This window comes from Rhinolophus ferrumequinum, chromosome 5, assembly GCF_004115265.2.
Source record: "Rhinolophus ferrumequinum isolate MPI-CBG mRhiFer1 chromosome 5, mRhiFer1_v1.p, whole genome shotgun sequence".
NCBI lineage: Eukaryota > Metazoa > Chordata > Mammalia > Chiroptera > Rhinolophidae > Rhinolophus > Rhinolophus ferrumequinum.
In genome coordinates, this window is record NC_046288.1 from 87,291,943 (window position 1) to 87,313,436 (window position 21,494).

At 57.0% G+C, this 21,494-nt stretch overlaps 1 protein-coding gene across 12 annotated transcripts in view; it reads left to right on the plus strand.

Annotated features, from left to right (window-relative positions):
- The window catches only part of FAM53A (family with sequence similarity 53 member A), a 37,558-nt gene extending 21,890 nt beyond the window's left edge, over positions 1 to 15,668 (plus strand). For 8 of the 12 annotated variants that reach the window (XM_033105838.1, XM_033105840.1, XM_033105836.1 and 5 more), the window contains one exon: positions 2,740 to 3,586. In XM_033105838.1, the coding sequence (XP_032961729.1) occupies positions 2,740 to 3,051 (312 nt within the window). In that variant the 3' untranslated portion in view covers positions 3,052 to 3,586. Of the gene's footprint in view, positions 1 to 2,739; positions 3,587 to 13,068; positions 13,767 to 13,986; positions 14,240 to 14,724 lie in introns of those variants that run through there. The other 4 variants (XR_004422994.1, XR_004422996.1, XR_004422993.1 and 1 more) reach the window with 4 other exon arrangements.
- The last annotated feature ends 5,826 nt before the right edge of the window (positions 15,669 to 21,494 follow it).

The following is a 21,494-nucleotide window of genomic DNA, read 5'->3' on the forward strand; positions in this document are numbered from 1 at the left end:
GGCCGTCTCTGTGCCCACCTGCAGTGTGGACACTCCTGAGCCTGTTACGCCTCCCTTTGTCCGGGTGGGGAAGGCGCTCGGGTTTGTCCTGTTGGCTGCATGGAGCTGCCTGTTGCCGGCGTGTGTCTGTATTTCCTCCCATAGCCGGAACCTGTGGGACAGGTACACACGTGTGCTGGGTGGCAGGTGCTTGCAGGCAGTGGGAGGCCCCGCTTGGGGCTCCTGCTCAGCGCTGGCCTGGCAGGTGGCTGCTGATGGCAGGCAGGTGGGCTCTGGCCGAGCAGGGACGTGGTGTGAGCCTCCCCCACGGTCTCAGGGCACCCGCGGAGGCTGTGCTTGTGCAGGAGAGCAGACCGTGTGTGTCATGTGGGAGATGGCTGGCGCCACGACCAGTGGCCAGCTGCAGGGGGCCCGCCAGGCCCTGGACGGCGTTGGAGGGGCTTCAGGGTAGCTCACAGGACAGCTTCGTTTTTCTTTCTGGACTTCCTGGCTTACACGCAGCCGGTTAGCGTGGCTACAGGGGTGGAGATGGTGAGCAGTCGCCTGCTGGCGTCCCCGCAGGAGGCTGTCTTGCACACAAGTTAAAAGATCCTTACAATTTAGAACTCAAAGCCTTGACCTTCAAATTTAGAAAAATATTTTATGTTCGTCTGCTTATATGCAGGTCCCCATCAAACCAGAGACGGTGGCAGAAGCCAGGACCATGCGGTGACAAGGGTCGCCGTGTCAGGGCGGGCTCCAGGCCACATCGTCTGTCCCACTTTGTGCGGTGGGAGGTGGCGAGACTCCCCGTCTGGGCCGAGCCGTGAGGGTGGGTGGGTGTGTGTGCACTGTTTCTGTGGGGTGTGGTTGTGAGTCCTTCACAGGCAGCCTGAGCTGGGAGTTGGGAAGAGCGTGCCATTTTCATACGCAGGCCACACAGGGGTGGTCCATAGGTGACCTGTGCACAGAAGCCCTCACACGCCTGTCAGGTCACTGCCGTCAGTGACAGGGACACCTAGGGGAGGTTGAAGGAAAGGCCTGGAACACTGTTAGCTGGAGGGGCCCGCCGTGCGTGGGGTGGGTGCCGGTGCCTGTGGAGCCAGCGGGGTGACGAGTGCGTAAGGGGACCGTGTGCAGTGGGCACAGCGCTCTCCTCAAGCCGGCCTGGCGGATCTGCCTTGATTTGAATGAAGGAGGAGTTACCTCATGAACCCATACTTTGTGACCAAAACATGTGGCCAGTGTCTTTAAAGATTTGGTTCTTTAGCATTTTGCTTCTCAGACAGCACCTCGCTTGTTAGAATAAAACAGCAAAACAACAAAACCACGGGCACTGCCATCTGTCTTGGGGAGCCAAGGAGCTGCCTTAGAAACTGTGGTTCCCGAGGAGCTCCGTCTTCCTGGGGGACGTGTTTGTTGGCTGCAGCTCTCAGTGGGACTGTTTCCAGATGTTTCCAGAGAGCCTTCTAGCCGCAGGGTGGGTTTTCTGATAGGAGGCATTCATTTTGTGTGCTGGATGAGTTGTGGTTTGGGGGACTTTTGGGTGTGGAGTTGGTTAACTCGTGTTCTAGTTCACGCGTTTCGGTGGCCAGTGTGCTGCTACCAAATTAAAGCCTGGGGCATTGGGATGGCTGGTGTCGTCATGTGCATTGTCACAGCCGTGCCTGCAGGCTCCCTGTACAAGGCCCGGGCCACATAGTGACGTGTCTGGGGGCAGCGTGGGTGTGGCTGGGACAAGAGTCCAGAGGTGACAGCTGGACGGGTGGAGCCAGGTGGCAGGTTGCTCTAGCAGAGGTGTGGGCACGTGGGGACAGCATGAAGTCAGGACCAGGAGGCCGGGGCGAGGGCTGCGGGTGGTGTCGCGGGGAATGGAGCCCTGGCTGTGCCGGGGGCGGGGGGGGCCCGCTGCCGTGTGCGGCCCTGAGGAGGGCCGTGGTCGAGGTGCTAGAGGTGAGGAGAGCAGGGGGCCAGGCACACCCTGCTGCATGGCCTGGGGTCAGCAACCCCAACGGTAGGTCGGGGTGGTCTGCCGGCGCTCAGCCCCCGTGGGACAGCCTGGGAGAGGTGCCACCAAGAGATGGGGTTCTGACTGCCGCTGCTCTGGTCTGGGGATGCAGTTGTCTGGAGGAGCAGGGCTGGAGCTGAGCTTGGGGAGCCCCCGTCTTTAACCAGTCCAGTGGGGAGGCTGTCGTGAGCACAGGCGATGCATGGTGTGTGCCGAGGCCGTGGGGGGGGGGCCCATGGGGCGTGTGTCTCAGGTATTTTAAGATGACAAAGACTTAAGCACGTTCATATTTGAAGGACGAGAACCATTGGGAGAGGAGGGCTGAGGAGAGAGAAAGGTGGGAAGCTGGGTGCAATGGGGCCCCCACCCACGGACACGGGGGAGGGGCTAGGGTATGGGGACTCACCTGGTGGGAGCCATCGTTGGACCTGGGTCCCCCCCCCCCGGCCAGGCCATTCCCAAGTGTGGACACAGCTGCACACTGCAGTCTCCGGGTGTCTGCTGCTTCAGAGCTCAGGCAACGTGAGCTTGACGTTGGTCGGGGGGGCGGGGACATGGGTCTCCCCCTGAAACCCAACAGGCAGTGCCGAGGCCGTTTGTGGGCACACAGGGCTCTGAGACGATGGCCCCAAGGGGAGGCACAGGACACCAAAGATGCTTTATGTGACTTGGGGGCCCCTGCCGAGGTCAGTGGGATTCCCCTCCCATAAGCCCTCCTGGAATGGTTCAAGTCTGTATGTTTCCTGTTGCAGACTTTAAAAAATTCAAAAAGCCTTTGCTCCCTTGATTATGAAGATGACGAGGATGACACCGGTGCGAAGACATCCGTGTCCTCCCCACGTGACCCTCGCGACCTCACGGGCCTCTGCATCCCTGGCTCCAGCCCCCTGAGCGCGTGTCCCGGCTCCCGTCCCGCCAGTCCTAGCCTGTGGGCCTCTCGGGAGCCCGCAGCCAGCGAGGGCAGGAGCGCTGGGGCCCCCAGTGACTGGGACAGCTCTGGGGAGGAGACCACCTTCCCTCTGGACCACGGCGAGCTGGACCTGGAGCAGATCGAGAGCAACTGACCGCTGGGCAGGGGGCGTCCCGGGCAGAGGCCGTGGCTGCCAGTGTGTCCTCGGATGTGTCCTCGGGGCACAGACGGAAACCAGGTGACGTGCTATTTTAAACATTAGCTGTGATTTTGGTTCAGTCTTTCCTAAAGAAGTATTTTGCATTTTGATGGCTTTTACAGTTCTGGGGAAAGCGTCTCTATTTTGAAATAAATTTTCAGAAGAGTATTTGTTAACCGGAAGTCTGCGTCCGGACCCCAGTGCAGGTTGGTCTCTGTAAACGCCTGCTGTGAAGGGCGCTGTGCGTCGTTTAGCTTCTCGGAACGAGACCTCGGGCACCGGTGGTCCGGGCCCTCCGCGCACCCTGTCATCGCGTGTGCTGAACTGCCAGCCGACCGCCCTGTTCTCCCGCCTGCTGTTTGGAGCAGGCCTGAGCTGCGGGGACTGCCGGCTGCGGTCGGTGCTCTGTGTCCTCGAGGGCGCAGGGCCATGAGGACAGTGGTTCTGGAAGCACCTGGTCTGTGGCTTCAATAAAGGCCTTAGCTTTGCACGTGTGACTTCTGCTTGTTGGTTTTCATTTCGAGGTGCGCTCGGGCCGCGGGGGAGGGGAGCTAGGCCTGCCGTCTGGGTGCAGCACAAGACCGAGGGTGGGCTCACCTGTGTTTTATTCCTAATTTGGTAAAGTCACAGGAATTTGTACTACAGACGTTGACCTAGGAACTTTGGGTAAGAGGAAGGCGTTTGATAGCAAATGAAAACATTAATGATCTTTGGAGAAATGGTCTTGATTTTTCTCCCTGAGAAAATTAGCGCAAATCACTGTCATAACTACGGAAGCCACCTTCTTCAGTGGTTTGGACCGTAGCTCAAAGGTGGGAAGTGCTGGTTTGCTAGACCAGCCTTTCTGAGGCCGAGCCCCCTCCCTCTGTCAGGCCCACCCTGCACGCGCTGACCGGTGGCCGGTGGCCACAGCCCCGGGCTGGACGTCCACTTGTAGATTGGAGTGGCCACAATGGTTTCTTTTCTGATTAACGTCAAAGAAGTTTTTCCCTCTTAAAACCTAGGCTGTCGTCTCGGACCCTGGTATTTCTGGAGGTGGGCAGTTCAGACCCTTGCTCCAGGAAGCAGGCGGTCAGTGGACCGCCTGGACAGCAGGGTTCCATGTGAAGAGGAAAGAGGAAAAACAAGGTGCCAGGGAACCAGGCCCAGTGCAGCGCTCATTGTCCTCAGCAGCCCCTGAAGACTGCTGAGTGGCCCATCACAGGTCTCTAGTGGGACAGGAGCCAGCGAGGCACCTGAAATGCAAAGGAGCCTGTGGCCTTGGGGACATGCTGGCCCCTGGAAGTATCACCTGCCCCCCACAGCCACACCTGGCCACACGTGAGGTAGAGGGGCCTGAAAGGCTCAGGACCCCGCAGGCAGGTCGTTGGGGGTGGCAGGGTGACTGCTTCCTGGGACCCTGCCCTGGACTTCCTACACAACCGCCAGAGTGAACACTGGGAGATGGTGTTTTGGGTTAATTTTGGAGGCAGGTGCCATATAGGTACCTGTATCGTCTGTGGTCACCACCCAGCGGTTCGTTTGAATTGACCCAAGAAGCCAGTGGTCTGGGCTGTGGTGTGGAGGTGGCTGGTGCCTGAGACGACAGGCTGTGGGGCTATGGGGCTGCAGGCACCGCCCGCGATGGCCGCTGGGACTGGTGTGGCCTGGACAGCAGCGGTGGGGACACAGGATGGGGCCTTGAGGGCATGGTGCCAGGCCCGCCAGGGAGCCTCCTGGGATGGGGTCACGGGGGTCGTGGCCCGGGGGCAGGTGGGGCAGGCCAGGCCAAGGCAGTGGGGATGAGCGCAGACACCAGTGAGCGAGTCAGTGAAAGGGCACCGACAAACATAACTGACTCCAAAAGGTGGATGTTGCAGCAAGAACGGACAACATTACCACCAGAAATTCACAAAGCTGCCGTCTAGTGCGCGACTTTTGGCTAATCCTCTTAGTAGTCAGCTGGTCAGGTGGACCCAGAAGGAAGCGATACAGGACAGAAGGTTCAGTTGCCCTGTTTGCGCCTCAGCTGCCGGCCTTCTGCACGCAGCGCCTCACGGGAAGTGGTGTTCATTCCTTCCAGGCGTCAGAAACCCACCACCAACCGCCAGAACGGAAACATCAGTAAGTGCCAACAAATTGGTACAACATAGATTGTACTTCAGCAGCACAACTCGGTAACAAAAGGAGCAAACAAAATCTCCCATATTTAGAAAATTTAAAAAATGCCCTTTGTGTAACTCACGGATCAAAGAAGAAATCATCATCCACGTCAGAACATACTTAGAGCTGAATGATGGTGAACATTGTAGGTATTGAAACTTGTCAAATGTGTCTGAAGTTATCAATAGAAGGGAATTTGTAACCTGAAATGACTGTAGTAGGAAACAAAAAATTGAAAAAATTAATGTACTAAGCACCCAATTTGAGAAATTAGGCAGAGGTCAGCAAACTTTTCCAGGAAAGGGCCAGGTAGTAAAGATTTTGGATTTTGAGGCCGCGGTGGCTTCTGTCAGATACTCTCCTTTTCCCGTGTCCGCCTTGTCTCAGCGTGAACGCTGCTCTGATCTCTCTCTCCTCTCTCGCCTGTGCACAGACAGGCTGCCTTTTGCTGAGTCCTGAATATGAGGGATAAAAGAACAAAACCAAAGAAAGAAGATGGGAAGAGATAAGAAATGACGGAGCAGACAACAGGACCAGAGCGAGAAGACCCAGTGTCGTCCTCGGCAGACTGGACGGCTGACAGGAAGAGAGACAGCAGTAGGTGCTCGAATGAAGAGGGACAGAACCTGGGCTGCAGCAGAGGTCATAAAGGTCAGGGGACAGTATAGGAGCAACTTAAGGAAATGGACACGTTCCTGGAAGAAGAGTGCCACAAACTGACTGGAAGGAAGAACCCAGGGGCCGTCCTAGAACCACTAAAAAAAATGAAGCAGTTTAACGTCTTCCCGCAGACAAAACACCAGCCCCAGATGACGTTACAGGCAAGTTCCACAAAATATAAACCAGACAGGGACGGACAGGGAGGCTGCAGTGGCCACCCACTGACCACTGTGGCCGACGTGGTGGAGAAGCCCTTTGGGAGTGACCTCTGCCCTCCTTTCCCTGTCCCCATGTCCCTCTGCGTGCTGTGGAGGAGACTGGGGGCCCAGCACTGAGCGCAGCTGTGCCCTCGCCACCTCTCCATCTGACCCCCACACAAGGGGGTCCTGTTTGCACCAAGAAGGGTCATAGGCAAGCAGGGTCCAGCCCCCCCAGTCCCCCAGATAGCCAGGGAGAAGGCCCCGGTCCCCTCACGGCCACCAGCCATAGGCCCCGAGCGGGGCGCTCCCTCTCCCTGGCCCTGATCTCGGCCCCCGTGCTGAGCTGGGCCGGCCCCGCCAATGGTGTATAGGATGGAAGCAAGTCCCCAACGCAACCCCAGTCACCCACCTCTTTCTGTTTTCCTGCAGTTATGGATATAGCTTTTTAAACCTCTTTAGTTTTGGTAATTTATGTCGTCTGGGGAAATGGTCAGTTTCATCAGGAGTATCCAGCGTGTTGTCACTTCCCGTCTTTGTGTCCCTGATGCCCCAGCTTCGGCCTTCCCCGGTGCCTGTTCGCTCTCCGTTGTCAGGCTGGTCAGAGGTTGCCTTGTTTTATTTACTTATTTTGAGGAACCAGCTCTTAGATTTACTGATGGGTACTCCCATTTTTCTTGTTTCCAATTCATTAATTCTCCGTTATCTTCATTCCCCTCCTGCCTCCCATGGATTTACTTTATCGTTCTATTTTCCCTCCTTGTATCGAATGTTTAGTTCATTTATTTTCAGTCTCTCTGGCTCAGTAATAAAAACATTTAAGGCTGTGAATTCTCTGCCAACTCCTGACACGGGCTCCATGGACATGCAGCCTCTCCGTCTGTGTGGCTGTAAAACCGCCTGTCACGGCACTTGTTTACTCTGTGACCACGGAGTTACTTAGGAGGGGATCTCTGCGTCCCCACCCCGGCTCGCGTCTCTTGTCGACCCTTCTGTTAATTTTTAGGTTCATTGCATTGCTTTCGATGATGAGGCCTGTGGATGTTTTACCATTTGGAACGCAGTGAGGTGCGTGCATGCATGTGTGCTGACATGTGAACCTGCGTGTGCACAGCCACACAAGCATGTGTGTGTAATGCACGCCCATACGTGGCCCACGTGGCCATGTGCACATGTGCACACATGTACACGCCTGCTGTGCCCTCTTGTGCATGCACACACGTGTGGAATATTCTGGACAGTGAGCACATCCGTGAAAGGCTGCAGGCCCTCATCCTCATCCCAGCCCTGTTGGCCGAGCCTGGGTCTCCGGGCGAGGTCTGGGCCTGTGCGTCCAGGGCGGCCTGACAGGCCCGACTCCTTGGTGTGGGGCAGGGTCACGGCAGATGTCCCTGAGCTCACAGACCTAGTGTAGGTCTGGGTGGCCAGGCCTTCTTGTTAGCAGGGCTCAAAGATGTCTTGGAGCCCACAGGGCGGCTCAGGAGGGGCTAGGTGGGGACTCGGGGGTCGGGAGAAGCACGTGTGTCCTGTGCAGCTCCAGGTCCTCTCCGACCTCGGGGATGAGGAGCTGAGCCAGTGGACCTGGGACATGTTGAAACACAGAAAATTCAGTTCTTTTCATAGTTTGCTAACTGTGAAAAATGATGAAGGGTTTTGAGTTTTATTATACTTATTCATCTATTGAGATGATCATATATTTCTCCTTTAATCTGTATACTCATTTTCTAAAGCTGCTGTCACAAGCACCACAGGCAGCGGCTTATACAGCTGACATTTCTCTCTCCCAGTCCTGGAGGCTGGGGTCCGAGATGCAGGTGTGGGCAGGCTGGTTCCCCCGAGGCCTCTCTCCTGGGCGTGTGGACACCGTCTCCTCCCTGGGTCCTCACGTGGTCGTCACTCTGTGTGTTTCTGTCCTCATTTCTTCCTCGTACAAGGACACCAGCCAGACAGGATGAGGGTCCACCCTGCTGACCTCGTTTCACCTTAATCACCTCTTTAAAGACTCATCTTTATTGTTTTTATTGGAAAACACATATAGCATAAAACTTACCGTCATAACCATTCTTAAGTGTACAGTTCAGTGGTATTAAATGCCACCCCCACCGTCCTCCCAGGACTCTCCATCGCCCAAAGTGCACTCGGTCCCCTCTCCTCCGTCCCCTAGCCCCTGGCAGCCACCGTTCTCCTTTTTGCCTCTGAATCTGACCATGTTAGGGACCCCGTATAAGTGTGTGTGTCCTTTGGTGACTGGCTTCTCACTCAGCACAGTGTCCCCAAGGTCCATCCATGGTGGAGCGGTGTCAGGGTTTCCCTCCTTTTTAAGTCCAACAGCGTCCCACTGCACGGATGGACCCCCTTTGCTTCCCACCATCCGCTCGCGGACACTCGGGCGGCTCCCACGTTTTCGCTGTAGTGAGCAGTGCAGCTGTGAACACGGGTGTGCAAATCTCTCTTCGAGACCCTCTTGCACTCCCAGGTGTATGCCCAGAAGTGGATTGCTGGGTCACAGGAAGGTCTGTGTTTAGCTTCTGAGGGCCCCACACTGTCCCACAGCGGCCAGTGCTTTGCGTTCCCGCCCACAGCACAGGGCTCCCTTTCCCGCGTCCCGCCTGCACATGTGTCTCTGCTCCTTTGAGTGGCCATTGTCCTGGGTGTGAGGTGCTGTCTGTGGAGTCCTTTTTCTGTTTTGTCACTGATGCCAGACTTACCTGCATTACAGCAGGAAATTTGTTGAAACTTTATAGCCTGCCATGTGGCCAGTTTTTTTTTTTTCCCCCAAAGATTTTATTGGGGAAAGGGAACAGGACTTTATTGGGGAACAGTGTGTACTTCCAGGAAGTTTTTCCAAGTCAAGTTGTTGTCCTTTCAGTCTTAGTTGTGGAGGGCACAGCTCAGCTCCAGGTCCAGTTGCCGTTTTCTAGTTGCAGGGGGCGCAGCCCACCATCTCTTGCAGGAGTCGAGGAATTGAACTGGCAACCTTGTGGTTGAGAGCCCACTGGCCCATGTGGGAATCGAACCGGCAGCCTTCGGAGTTAGGAGCACAGAGCTCTAACTGCCTGAGCCACCGGGCCAGCCCCATGTGGCCAGCTTTTCATAGACATTCCACCTGTGCCTGAAAAGAATCTGCGTTCTCAGGACATTTGCAGCTTTGTACACATGTCTGCAAGGTCCACTCAGCGTCAGTCTTCTGGATCCTCACTGAGTTCTTTGTTGTCTGACGGACCAGGTACTGAGCGCTGTGTTACATTCTGTGGTCGCTGGTTGCTCTAGTTCTTGTCGTTTTGTAGGTGTATACAAGTTTAGAATTGTCATCTATTTCTGTTGAGTTGAAACTTTTATAATTACAAATCGACACTCTTTGTCTCTAGTGATAACTTTTGCTTAAATGCTGTTTTGTCCAAAGTGAATATCAATACAGTATTTTTCTTTTGGTTCCGACCTTACGAGTGTTGATGCGCTTTCTTCCTTCCAGTAGCTCGAGGTTCCCATCGGGTATCATTCATCTTCAGCCTGAAAAACTTCTTTGTCATTTCTGTAATTAGGTGGAAAGGCTCAGCTTTCGTTTATCTAAAAAGACCTTCCTTTTGCCTTAATTTTTGAAGGATAGTTTTGCCAGATACAGAATTCTAAGTTTGTCTTTAAAGAGACAACTCTGCCGTTGTCTGGCTTGCATAGTTCTTGATGAGAAGTCACAGTGGTGTTAGTGCTTTTTTTTTTTGTCCTGGGAGCCTTGAAGGTTTTCTCTTTACTTTCAGTTTTCGGCAAGTTGGTGGTGACATATCTAGGAGTGTTTTTCCTTTGTATTTATCTGGCAGAGTGGTGGTTGTTCCGGTAGCTTCTGCAGTCTGTGTTCTGTTAGGTGTTTTTCAGGTGTTTCTCGGCAGCCCCTCTCTTCTCCGACTCACACCTCTTAGGCCACCTGATAGATCACACTGTTCACCAAGCCTGGCTGCTCTCCCAGCTTCAGTCTGTTTTCCATGTGGTCCCTGGGGGCGCCAGGTGCCCACCTGCTGTGGAACCTGCTCATGAGCTCCGCAGTCTGGGAAACCTCATCTCGCTCCAGAACTCGGTTCCCTGAGGAGCCCCTGCATGCTGTGTCTTCCCGGCTCCGTAGCAGAGCAGGACTTTGGTCAGGGCGCCCGAGCAGTGGCTTCCATGTCCTCTGCGCTCTTAGCAGAAATGCAGGTCACCAGGCATGTCGTTTATGTTCTCTGATGTGATATCTCTCTGTAGCCTCATGTGTTTGGTGAACAGACTGGGGCAGTTTTCTGAATCCCACCTCCATCTGGCACCTGGAGCATTTACTGCGTTTTCAGGCCTGGTAGCTATTTATGTCACATGGTGCTGTCCCTTTGGTCTCCTTCTATTTGTGAGGCTGTATATTCTGTTTCTGTTCCGTACGTGGCACCCTGGAAATTTTAATGAGGACCTTTCTTTGCCTTACAAAGTCTAAAGCTCATCCAGGTCTCTACCCTCCCCTGGACAGACCAGGGGGAGGGAGGGACAGACCTGGGGTCACTATGATTCCGGCCACTCCCCTCTTGGTTTTACTGTCCTGTTGTGTACCGGGCAGGTTTGTTTCCTCAACCCCACAGGACATTACTCTTGTCGTGTGCTGTCACTGGCCGTTTGGTGTCCCCACGTGTTTTGCACTTGGACGGCCTTCCTTGCCCTCTGCGTCACACGTTTGCTCTGGGGTCACCCTCGGCTCTTTGCCACATGGGCTTCTCCACAGGAGCTCACCCACGGCAGCAGCTCACTCGAGGGGTCACCAGTACGCGAGGTGCACCGACGACCAAAGCCTCTTCTGTGGAGCTCCACCTTGGAAGTGACACCTGTCTCCTCTGCCACTTTCCGTTCACTGGAAGTGAGCCACCGGGTGCAGCCCACACTCGGCGCCAGCACCAGCACCAGGAAGTGGGGTCACGGGTGTCTCAGGCCACCTGCACCGCCCTGGACACAGAGCCTTCCTCTGTGGGTAGCACCCCTTCAGTTGAGGTGCCATGTGCTGCGGCCCCTCCCTGATGAGCTCCCCACGATGCCACGTGGTGAGACCCCATGGCACTGTCCCCGGACCGGCAGAGGCTGACAGCGTGTCTTAGGTGCCTGTAGGAACGCTGGCCCTGCCACTGCCAGTACGAGACCCTGGGGACTGGCTGTGCGCTGCGGGGCCTGGGGCACAGCCAGCAGGGGGCGCAGAGAGTGAGCGGAGGGGGCAGGGCCCCGTGACCCGGCAGCCACGGCCGGGGTTGAGGCCATGCTCTCTCCGTTATTGTTATTTTTGAAGTGTTATAATTTATTGGAAGCATCTTTTCTGTTGTTAGAGTAAGACGTTTACTGATTTGGGTGTTACTGCTACATATCACTACACATCCAAACTACCTGTCTTTCTAAAACGTTTTCAAGGTGACATTTACATAATCTACATGTCACCACTTAAAGGGTCATTTGGTACATTGACAGGGTTATGTAACCACCACCTCCATCTAGTTCCAAGACATTGTGCTTCATCGCCCCAAAAACCCCCACCCTTGTCCATCGTCCCATCTGAGCCCCGCAGCCACCAGTCGGCTCTGCTCCTGTGGATGTGCCTCGTTTGGACATTTCCTAGAAGCGGCCTGCAGTGGGGACAGCTCCGCCCGCGCTGCCCCTGGAGGCCGCTGGGTGGCAGCAAAGATCGCCCCTGGGGTGGCTGCCTTGTCAGCCCGCCTGCCTGCCCGTAGGTCGGCTGGGGGCCTGAGCTGCGGTGGTGATGGGGTCCACCCCTCAGGCCCACCCACCCCAGTGCCCTCTGGTGTCTCCTTCCGCTTCCCAGCCAGGGCTGGGTCCGGGGAGGGATCCAGGTGCTGTCACCAGAAGAGTGCTGGGCATCCTGGGGGGACGAGGTCGGGGAAGAGAAGTCCCCACCCAGAGGCCCAGCCGTCTAGGGGCTTGTCCTGAGCCTGGGGTTCGGGGAGCAGGGTGGGGCCAGCACAGCTGCACCTGGGGGCCAGGGGCGGACGCTCAAGGTTGGTTGCTCCAGGACCAAGCCCTTTCCTCAGGCTGGTGGGCGTGGGGCCTGATTCCCCACCCTGCAGTGGGGCTGCCCGGTGGCTCCTGGGCCGAGTGGCCGTGTTGGTGGGTCTGTACAGGTGTGGAGCTCTTGACCCATGCCACCTCTCCCCCTGCCCTGTGGGGCTGTGTGTGGCCCCAGCTGGCAGTGGCATTCTCCACCCCTCGTCACTGGACGCTGTCAGTTACACTTGGGACTCCAGAGCCTGAGGGCTGAGGGCCCCGTTCATGTAGGTGCCGGTTCCGATTAGTCTGATGAACAATGAAGGTCTGGGGACTTGGCTCCAAGCTGGGGCTGCGCACATCCCGATTAGGCTGCAGGATTTGGGGACGGGACGGGGGACGGGGAGCTGCCCCTGGGCCTGTTACCTGCCACCTCGTTCACCCTGCAGCCCCCCCGGGCCTCCGTGGGGTGCACGTGAATTGATGGGTGAGCCTGTGCTCAGCTCAGCCAGGCCAGGCCGTCCTGTGTGGGTTTTGGAGGCTGGGATGGGCCCTGCCCCGCCCTGGACCCCGGGCGGGATTTGCGTTTGGGCCTTTGAGCCCAGGCAGTCTCCCCTGGCGCATGCCTAGGGAACCTGTGTTGTGTCAGCCAGGTTCTGTGGGGAGGCTGCCGTGTGACCTCAGCGCTGGTGACAGCTCGTGAGGTCAGGGTATGGCCAGCCTGGGGCCAGCAGGCTCCCTGCGTGTGCAGACAGTGCAAGAGGCAAGGCCACCCTCACGGCCAAGCCCAGGGTCAGTGAGCGGGGACACACTGCAGGGCACCTGCCAGGGCTGTGGCTGAAGAGGTCCTGTCTTGGGGGTGGGGGCAGGGGTGGGAGGGGGCAAAGTCAACCTCCACGCTGCCTGGACACGAGGCTCCAGCCGGCCCCACCGGCACTGACCGCACTGGCTGGACACTGGGCGTTCGGTGCCTCTTCAGGTCATGGGCGATCTCTGAGTGGTTCCATCCAGAGGGACACTGGGTGAGGCCCGGGGAGGAGTTTCCACGTCATGTGACATGAATGGTGGCGCAGCTGGACGGAAGGGGCCTTCCTCGAGGTTTGCCGGGAATCCTGCTTCCACCTGACCCCTCTCTGGTAGCTGGTGGCTTGCCAGCCACTCCTGGGTTGTCACATGTGGGGCTCAGACGGGCTGTGTCACTGCCTCTCGAGCTCGTGTCCTTCTTGTCCCGTTTGAGCCCTGCTGTCCTGTCACCTGGGGCCTGTGGGAGCTTTTCCCCCAACCACATGGCTAAAAGGGACACTGGACACCCTCGGGCTCCAGCATTCTGGGGATCCACCCCTGCTCCCCAGGGACCTTGGGTGCCTGACCTTGGCATCACTGCATGAGCCCTGCTGTGACCCTGGGCTGCATCCTGCAGTGTCCTGGGTGTTGGATGCTGCCCTCCCCTTTCACAGACCCGGCGGGGTGGGAGGCATCTGGGAGGAGACCTGAGCTGAGGGCGGCCCACCCAACCTCACCCTGCCGGCCTTACCCAGCCCTGTCTCAGCGCTGGGAGGGGGCCCTCGCAGGAGGTGACCAGCTGTCCCTGCAGATGGCAAAGCCACACACTCAGGCCGCCCACAGCTGGCAGGGACCTGCTGAGGCCGGGAGGCCGCGTGTCCCACCGCTTCCCAGGTGGGTGCTGGCCCGGCCCCTCGGGCGTCCTGGGGGTCCAGGAGGAGGGGATGCCATATCTCCAGGGCGGGGGCTTTGCCCAGCGGGACACGGAGCTCCTCGCCGCCCGCCAGAGACGGAGCCCGTCAACGCTGCCCCCCTCGACTTTTTTCTCCTCCCCAATTAATTAATTTCAATTGACCATTAAGTCAGCGGAGTTTTTGATTGATATTTTCATTAGCAACCCTGTCCGGCGCCCAGGAATGTATGGTGATGTCCAATCTGCAGGCGGACCGTGCTCCTCCTCACCGCGCTGAGTTATGGCTGGCACCGCCGTGCGTCTCTCGGGGTAATTTGAATTCAGATGAGCTGCCGCAGTGTTCCGGAGCCTGGCGGCCGGCCGCTGACGGATGGCACTCGGGTTATCACAAGGTCACCGGTGCAGCCGCCACCCGCCTCGGGAGGGGCCGGCCAGGCCTCTGGCACTAGGGAAGGTGGGTGACCCTGTGGACTCCCAAAATCAGTCTGCTGGTGGCCGTTGGGACAGAGCCACCACCAGCAAAGCAAGAGCGAGCCCGGGCCTGTGTTTCCCGAGGCCGTGGCCCAACCTCATGGCCACTGTCCCTGGTGGGGAATTAGTAGCCCCTCCAGGGAAGGGGCGGGAGGGGGCCTTGTCGCAGGGAGACGGCTGACCAGCAGGGATCAGCTGCCTCACTTCCAGCAGAGCTATGGCCGGTCCCGGGAGCCGTGGCGGTAGAGTCAGGGGCCTGCCTGCAGCTGTGTGTCCCCATCCTCGGGAGGGGGCGCCCGGGGCCTGGTCATGGCCAGCTCCGAGGGTGGGATGTGCCTTGCCCCATGAACTCGGTGTGGGGACAGGATGTCAGGCTGGTGACCAGCGTGGGAGCCTGTGCAGCTGTGTGTCCATGCCTCGGTTTCCCCACCGGTGCCATGGGATAACATGGTACCCCTCTTTGTTTAGGCTGAGCGGCAGATCATGAAGTCCTGTCCGGGCCCCCACCTGGCCTCTGCTTCCGGCTGGTGCTGATCTGCCTGCCCTCCCTGCCTGCTGACCTCAGACCTGATTGCGGAATGCAGTGCCCACCAGTGGAGACCCAGAGGGCTGGCAGCTGGACCAGGCCAGAGTGAGGCAGAGGGCGCCCCGTGGGCTTGGTGGGGCAGGGGGAGGCCCAACAGAAGGAGGTGGTAGGGCACCACGCCTTGGAGGGCCCAGCTGGGAGCCCGAGGGCCGAGAAGGAGTCCTCCCGCTGAAGGGGCCACTCGAGCCTGGTCCATCTGCAGCCCATGTCTGAGCTCCGACCATCACACGGCTGGACAGTGCAACCTGAGGCTGGGCTTGTGTCCTGAGCTCACGGCCAGGGCACCAAGCCACAGGGTGGGACGGACATCGCTCCTGGACATGGTGACAGGGATGGTGCAAGACCAGGTGCTCGCCTCAGTCTGTGCCCTGCTGGTCCCTGCTGACCTGCGCTGGCGTCTTCAAGCTGGACAGGGCAGGGCCTTGGGAACACCAGGGAGAGAGGGCGCTGGCGTCTGCCCGGTGGCAGGGAGGGGCTGGCTCTGTGTCGTGGGCAGGGCCCCTGTCCTCACTCTGTTGTGTGGGGCAGACCTGCCCCACAGAGCCCCCCACCCCAAGCTGCTGGGGCTCTCGCTTATCTGGGCCCAGCAAGATGTCCTCCCTTTCCCAATCTTCCTGCAGCTGGCGTGGCCATTGGACTAAGTTCTGGCCGATGAGATGAGAGTAAAAGTTTTGAGCAGAACTTTTGCGAATGCATCTTAAAGTAGCTAACTCGCAAAGTACAGCACGAAATGCGGTCAGTAATATTGTGGTAACTGTGTGGTGTCAGGTGGGGACTAATCAGTGCATCACTTCGTAAATTATGTAAATGTCTAACCACTACGCTGTACACCTGAAGCTAATATAATATTGAATGTCAACTGTAATTGAAAATAAAATTATAAATGGAAAACAATTGCTGACTCACCTGGGAAAAGCCCCCCTTGTCCTTTGCATTTCTTCTTTCCTGCTTCCTGAACAGAGGTGTGATGGCTGGGGCTCTGGCAGCCATTTGAATCATGAGGCGACCTTGGGGCAGGAAGCTGTGTGCACGGAGGTGGAGCAGACAGACAGGCACCTGGGTTTCTGCTGATGGAGGGCGCTCAGGCCAGCCCTGGTCTGGCCACGGGAGAGAGAAATGAACCTCTGACTTACTGAAGTCACTTCTGTTTTCAGTGATGTTTTGGCATTGGTGTATGAGTTCGGACAATTAAGTAAGTTCGCGAACTTGTTGCACTGATGTTGCTAATCTTTTTTGATACCAGAGGGATTATTCATTATGAATTTGTACCAAATAGACAAATAGTTAACCAAGTTTACTATTTGGAAGTGCTAAAAAGGCTGCATGAAAAAGTTGATAAAAACGACCTGAACTGTTCCCCAACAATTCATGGCTCTTGCATCACAACAATGCACCAGCTCACAAAAGGCACTGTCTGTGAGGGAGTTTTTAGCCAGTAAACAGATAACTGTATTGGAACACCCTCCCTACTCACCTGATCTGGCCCCCAAGGACTTCTTTCTTTACCCGAAGGTAAAGGAAATATTGAAAGGAAGACATTTTGATGACATCCAGGACATCAAGGGTAATACGACGACAGCTCTGATGGCCATTCCAGTAAAAGAGTTCCAAAATTGCTTTGAAGGGTGGACTAGGCACTGGCGTCGGTGCATAGCTTCCCAAGGGGAGTACTTCGAAGGTGACCGTAGGACCTTCGAAGCAGTGAGCTATGTAGCACTTTTTCTGGGATGAGTTCACAAACTTAATTGTCCGACCTTATGTGCAGCCAGCACAATTGCCACCAGGAGCCAGGAGAACCCACCCGATGTGGAAACAGCTGCCTGCAGAGGCCTCCCCTGTCCCAGGACAGACTGAGGGAGCTCAGGCCGGGTTCTGTGGGTCGTTCCACCCTGGAGACCCTGTGGGTCGTTCTACCCATTTTATGCGACCAAAGTGACTAAGTACCCTTGGGGAAGATCTGTTCTGGGAAAATGAAGTGACGTTTTACGAGGCATTGGCGGGTTTAATACACTGGAAGGAAATATGGAGACCTGAGACAAAAGTTCCAGATAAGACGATCGTAGGAGAGAAGGAAGTGAAGTGGAGCCAACCCAGAAACCAGCTTGGGTGAAAAGGACCCCAGTGCCAGCAGGACAGGCTGGTACCGTGCTGTGCCAGGATCTGCTGCGGCCTCCTCCACCCGTCTCGCCTGTCTGGGCTCATTGGCTCGGGTGTGCCCAGGGTGCCCAGGCCCCCTCCAGGATGCCCCTGGGCTGGGTGGGTCCCAGCGGGAGGGCCCAGGGGGCCAGCGTCCTCCCAGCCCTGCTTCCCCTGGCCTGGTGAGAGGTCCCTTAGAAACCCTTCTTCATCGTCCTGACTGCAGGCCTGTCCCTGCGGCCCCTCCCGCAGGGAGAACACAGGAGTAGAACTGGGTCTGTAGAGACGCTGGGGTGCAGGCCAGGGCCACAAGCTCTGAGAAGGGTCCAGATCTCAGGGAGCCAGGACAGATTGCTGGAGGGGCGATTAGGAAAACCACAGATGTGGGAGGAGACAGGCCCCATGTCCAGAGGCCCAAGGTCGCAGGAGGGCCAGGGCCACTGGGCAGGGTCAGTCGTCCCCTCTCCTCCACTCAGCTGGACCTTTCAGTCCTGCCCCTGCCGCACCCCTCACCGAGGTTCAGCCCCCTGCCCCAGGGCTCCTCTCCCCTCCCTCATTCCCTTTGCCTGGCCCTTGGGGTGAGGGTGGGGCCACCGCCCTGGGCTACGCAGTGTCGTTGGACAGCACCAGGGCAGGTCCCTCGCTGCTGCTTGTCCGTCAGGAGGGAGGTAATGGCTGCCCCAGTCTGGCCCAGCGAGCTGTGCGAGTGGACTGTTCGGTGTAGAAGGGGAGAGCACGAGAGGGTGGCTGAGCGCTGTGGGGCCTGCGTGGCCCCTCATGTCTCTGACCGGCGGGAGGATGAGGGGCACCGGCCACCCACCCCTCCCGGCGGCTTTGATGCCCACGCTCGCCTGCAGCCCCAGAGTGAGCGAGGGCCCCCAGCTCTCCCCCGCAGCATGACCCGTGTTTTTCATCTCCTGGGGGTGCCCTGCAGCTCGCCCACACCCTGCACACCCTTATCCATGCGCAGGTCTGGGTGTGTGGTGTTTGAGTGCAGGCCCCTGCCTGTGTATTGTACTAATGAAGGGGACATGTCAGCTGGTGCAGATAAACCCCGAGCCCTCGGGGTCCCTGCTGCCCTAGGTGGTCTCGCTCTCAGCACAACCCAGCCAGCAATAGTGCTACTCGCCAGGGACTCGGGGACCCGGATCCTTCCATCGCCAATGGGAGACTCCCAAGGTCATGCCAGGGTTGTCGCAGAAGGGGACACACGTGGAGGTTGGCATGGTTTGTTTGGGGCTGAATCTGTCGCTCTGGCCACGTTCTCCTGTCCACACCTGACAGGAGACGCAGGTCCCTCTGTGCACTGAGCAGCTGGCCACAGCACGCCCCAGGCCACCAGAGAGCCTTTCTTCCCACCTTGCCTGCCCACAGGACCTAGGCACAGCCTCACTGGCCCTGCCTGCATCGCAGCCCAGACCCCAGCCGGCTGGCGGGACGGGCCCTGCCCTGCTCTCCTGGGTCACTGGGGCAGGGCTCCCGCCAGCAGGTGTTGGGGGCACAGAGTGGAGGCTGAGTCAGCAGGGATTTTCATCCTGACTGTCGGTTGCCCTGGGGACCTGGCCTCTCTGCGCACTGTCTCTGGGTCTCTGAAGTGGCAGCCACCTCAAGGTCCTGCTCAGGTGGGAGGCCGCGCCCCAGGGGGTCTGCCTGCAGTCCTTCCGGCCTACACGCTGTGTAACCTGCGGGACTCCCTGGCCACCACCCTCCGCCCTTGGGCCTGAACACACAGTACACTGTGGTCTCTGCTTCGGCCTGGCCTGGCCACTTCTGCCTGTCATCCGCCTTCCACACGCTGCCGGGCTTGCTTCCCTTGGGGTGTTTTATGGTCGAGTTCTCATGGGTAAGGCGTCAGGGCTGGTCACCGGATGGTGGGTCATCCCCATGTGCTGCCTCTCTTTCCATCCTGTGGTCCTACCATTTTCGAGTGCCGAGAACAAGGAGCTGTCAGCCCGGAATTTTCTATTGTCAGGATGAAGGGGCAACCAAGACCTTCTGGGATGAAGGAAACAAAGAGACGGTCATGCCGGTCGACCTGCCCTGACAGCTCGGCCCACGCGAGTCCCCAAACGGCCAGGAACTGCACAGGAGGGGCCTGGCACACGGAAGGAAGGTCCAGCATGGTGGGCGGGGGGACGGCGCACACACAGGTCTGCTCCGGGGCCTCCCAACTCCGTGTGATGCTGTGTCCACAGGAATCCTAACACGATGGACGTGATTCTCGGTGAAAGTAAAGAAATGTTTAAAGTGAAGGTACCGCTGTGGGCGAGGGTGAGACATAGGGAGGGGTTCGCCACCTCACCCACACGGGTCCAGTGGGGACGCCGCACAGGGGGATGGGCTGTGTCCAGCAGTAACCGCAAAACACTCTCTAAAGGGATAGCGTCACAGTCACCACAGAGGAATCCGTGCATAATCCCCAAAGTCACGAAGACATTCTCCTGTGGCCGTTTTCTGGAAGATGAATCGTTTTGACTCCTCGGTGTAGCTCAGTGGTTGCTGTGGACTTATTGGGGCGCTGCCAGGCAGGCGGTGAGGGCTATCTGTCCCCGCACACCTTCCTGCCTGCCCCGCACCACTTTTGGGAAAGACTTCCCTTGCCCTCAGCGAGCACTGGTGTCTCGTCAGGAGTGAATTGACCACACACATGTGCGCTCTATTTCTGGATCCTGCGTTCTGCTCCGTTGAGCTGAGGGGCTCTCATTACTTCCCACACTGTCTCAACTGCTGCAGCTTTATAGTAAGTCTTGAAATCAGATAGTGTCAGTCCAAGTTTTTCCTTTCTTTCCAAAATTTTAGGCCATTCTGGAGTTCCTGTGTTTCCGTATATCTCAGCAAGTTTTACAGAAAGGCCGTTGGCATTTTGATTTGGATGGCGTTCAGTCTGTGTACCCATTCAGGGAAGAGTCCCATGTCACCGGGGCTGTTTCCCGAGCCACCAACACGGTCCGTGTCTCCACTGATTTGTGAGAGTGTGTCGTCTCCCTCAGTTACCCTGCGGAGGCCTCCTTGCACATGTTTTCTTCAATTTATTCCCGTGTATTTTATTTTGGGTGCTAATTCAGATAGACTTTAAAACCCACTTTCTAATTGTTTACTTCTCACTTATAGCAATGAAATTGACTTCTGTAGCTCTTACACCTGGTGATCTTGCTGAGCGCAGCTGCTAGTTCTAGCGTTGCTTTGTGGGTTCTTTAGTGTATCAGTTATCTGCTGTTGGTAGCAAACTACCCCCAAAAGTTACTTGCCGAGGACAGAGCTCCCTGTGACCTCATGGTTTCTGAGTGTCGGCAGCCTGCATGGCTCAGCAGGGCGTCCGCTCCAGGTCTCACATGGCTGTCGTCGACTGTCGCTGGGCCTGTGGGCTCCCCCACTGGCTCCCTTGGGTGAGTGGGGAGTCACATCCAAACTCACTCCCGAGACTGTCCGCTGGGCTACTCCTGACACGTCAGCTGTCCTCCCAGGGTGAGTGATCCCTGAATGAGGGGGAAGGAGGGAGAGGACACCCCAGGATGGCAGCCACAGTCTTTTTTGGCTGAATCCCAGAAGTGACACCCCATGACTCTATCCTGTTCATTAGAAGTGTGACTAAATCCAGGCCACGCTGAAGGGGGAGGTGACACAGGAGTGTAAGCATCGAGCAGGGGCCGTTCAGGGCCTTTCTACCAGCTTAGGTGCCAGGTTAGGCTTTCTGTGTAAAAATGATTTCATCCATGAAGAAGCTGTAAGATTTTGAAACAAGATTATGATGTAACCATTCTCTGTAGAGCTGCTCTCTATAACATGTGAAGATACTGAGATGCGTCCTCAAATTCGAAAGGACTCAGAATATCCCACCACATACCCACCCTTCCTTCAAAAATCCCTTAACGATGTTCTCCTGAGAGCTGAATCAAAATAGGAACGCTTGATAAACAGAGGAATTGAGTTCAAGTTCATGTTTTTACTGCAGATATAACCAATATATACATTTAAAAGCACAAAATGCATGCTTACTTTTAAAATCACTACTAAGAAAAAAAGCAAAGAAAACGTAACTCTTAAGCCAGTGACAGCAGTAGGGAGATCAAGGAGCAAGTGTGAAAAACGACGCAAAGGAATGTTGTAGAAGTGAGAGCAGGAGTGTGTCATGACAAGGAGTGTAAATGAGCGGAACACCTGCGAAAGCAGAATGGCTGTGTTTGTGCCCAACGCGGCGACCATCTGCCGCCACACAGGACGCAGCCACTGCTGGATGTGCCCCGTGTTTGTCTGCCTGCCCCGGGCCGCCGGGCGCTGCTCCCACCCCTGCTGGCTCACCAGCACGGCCCACGCGTCCGTAAATGTCCCTCCATTCTGATCTGCACACCAGTGCTTCGGTCGACATCTGCTTCCTGCTGCAATCCTGACATGTACACCTAAAACAGAATTGCCTGAGAGGTGACAAATAAGGACGGTGAGAGCATGTCGGGCAGTCTGAGCCATAAAGGGAAGTGCGGTACAAACAGTGCTGTCAGACAGGGTTAGTTCTCCTTTG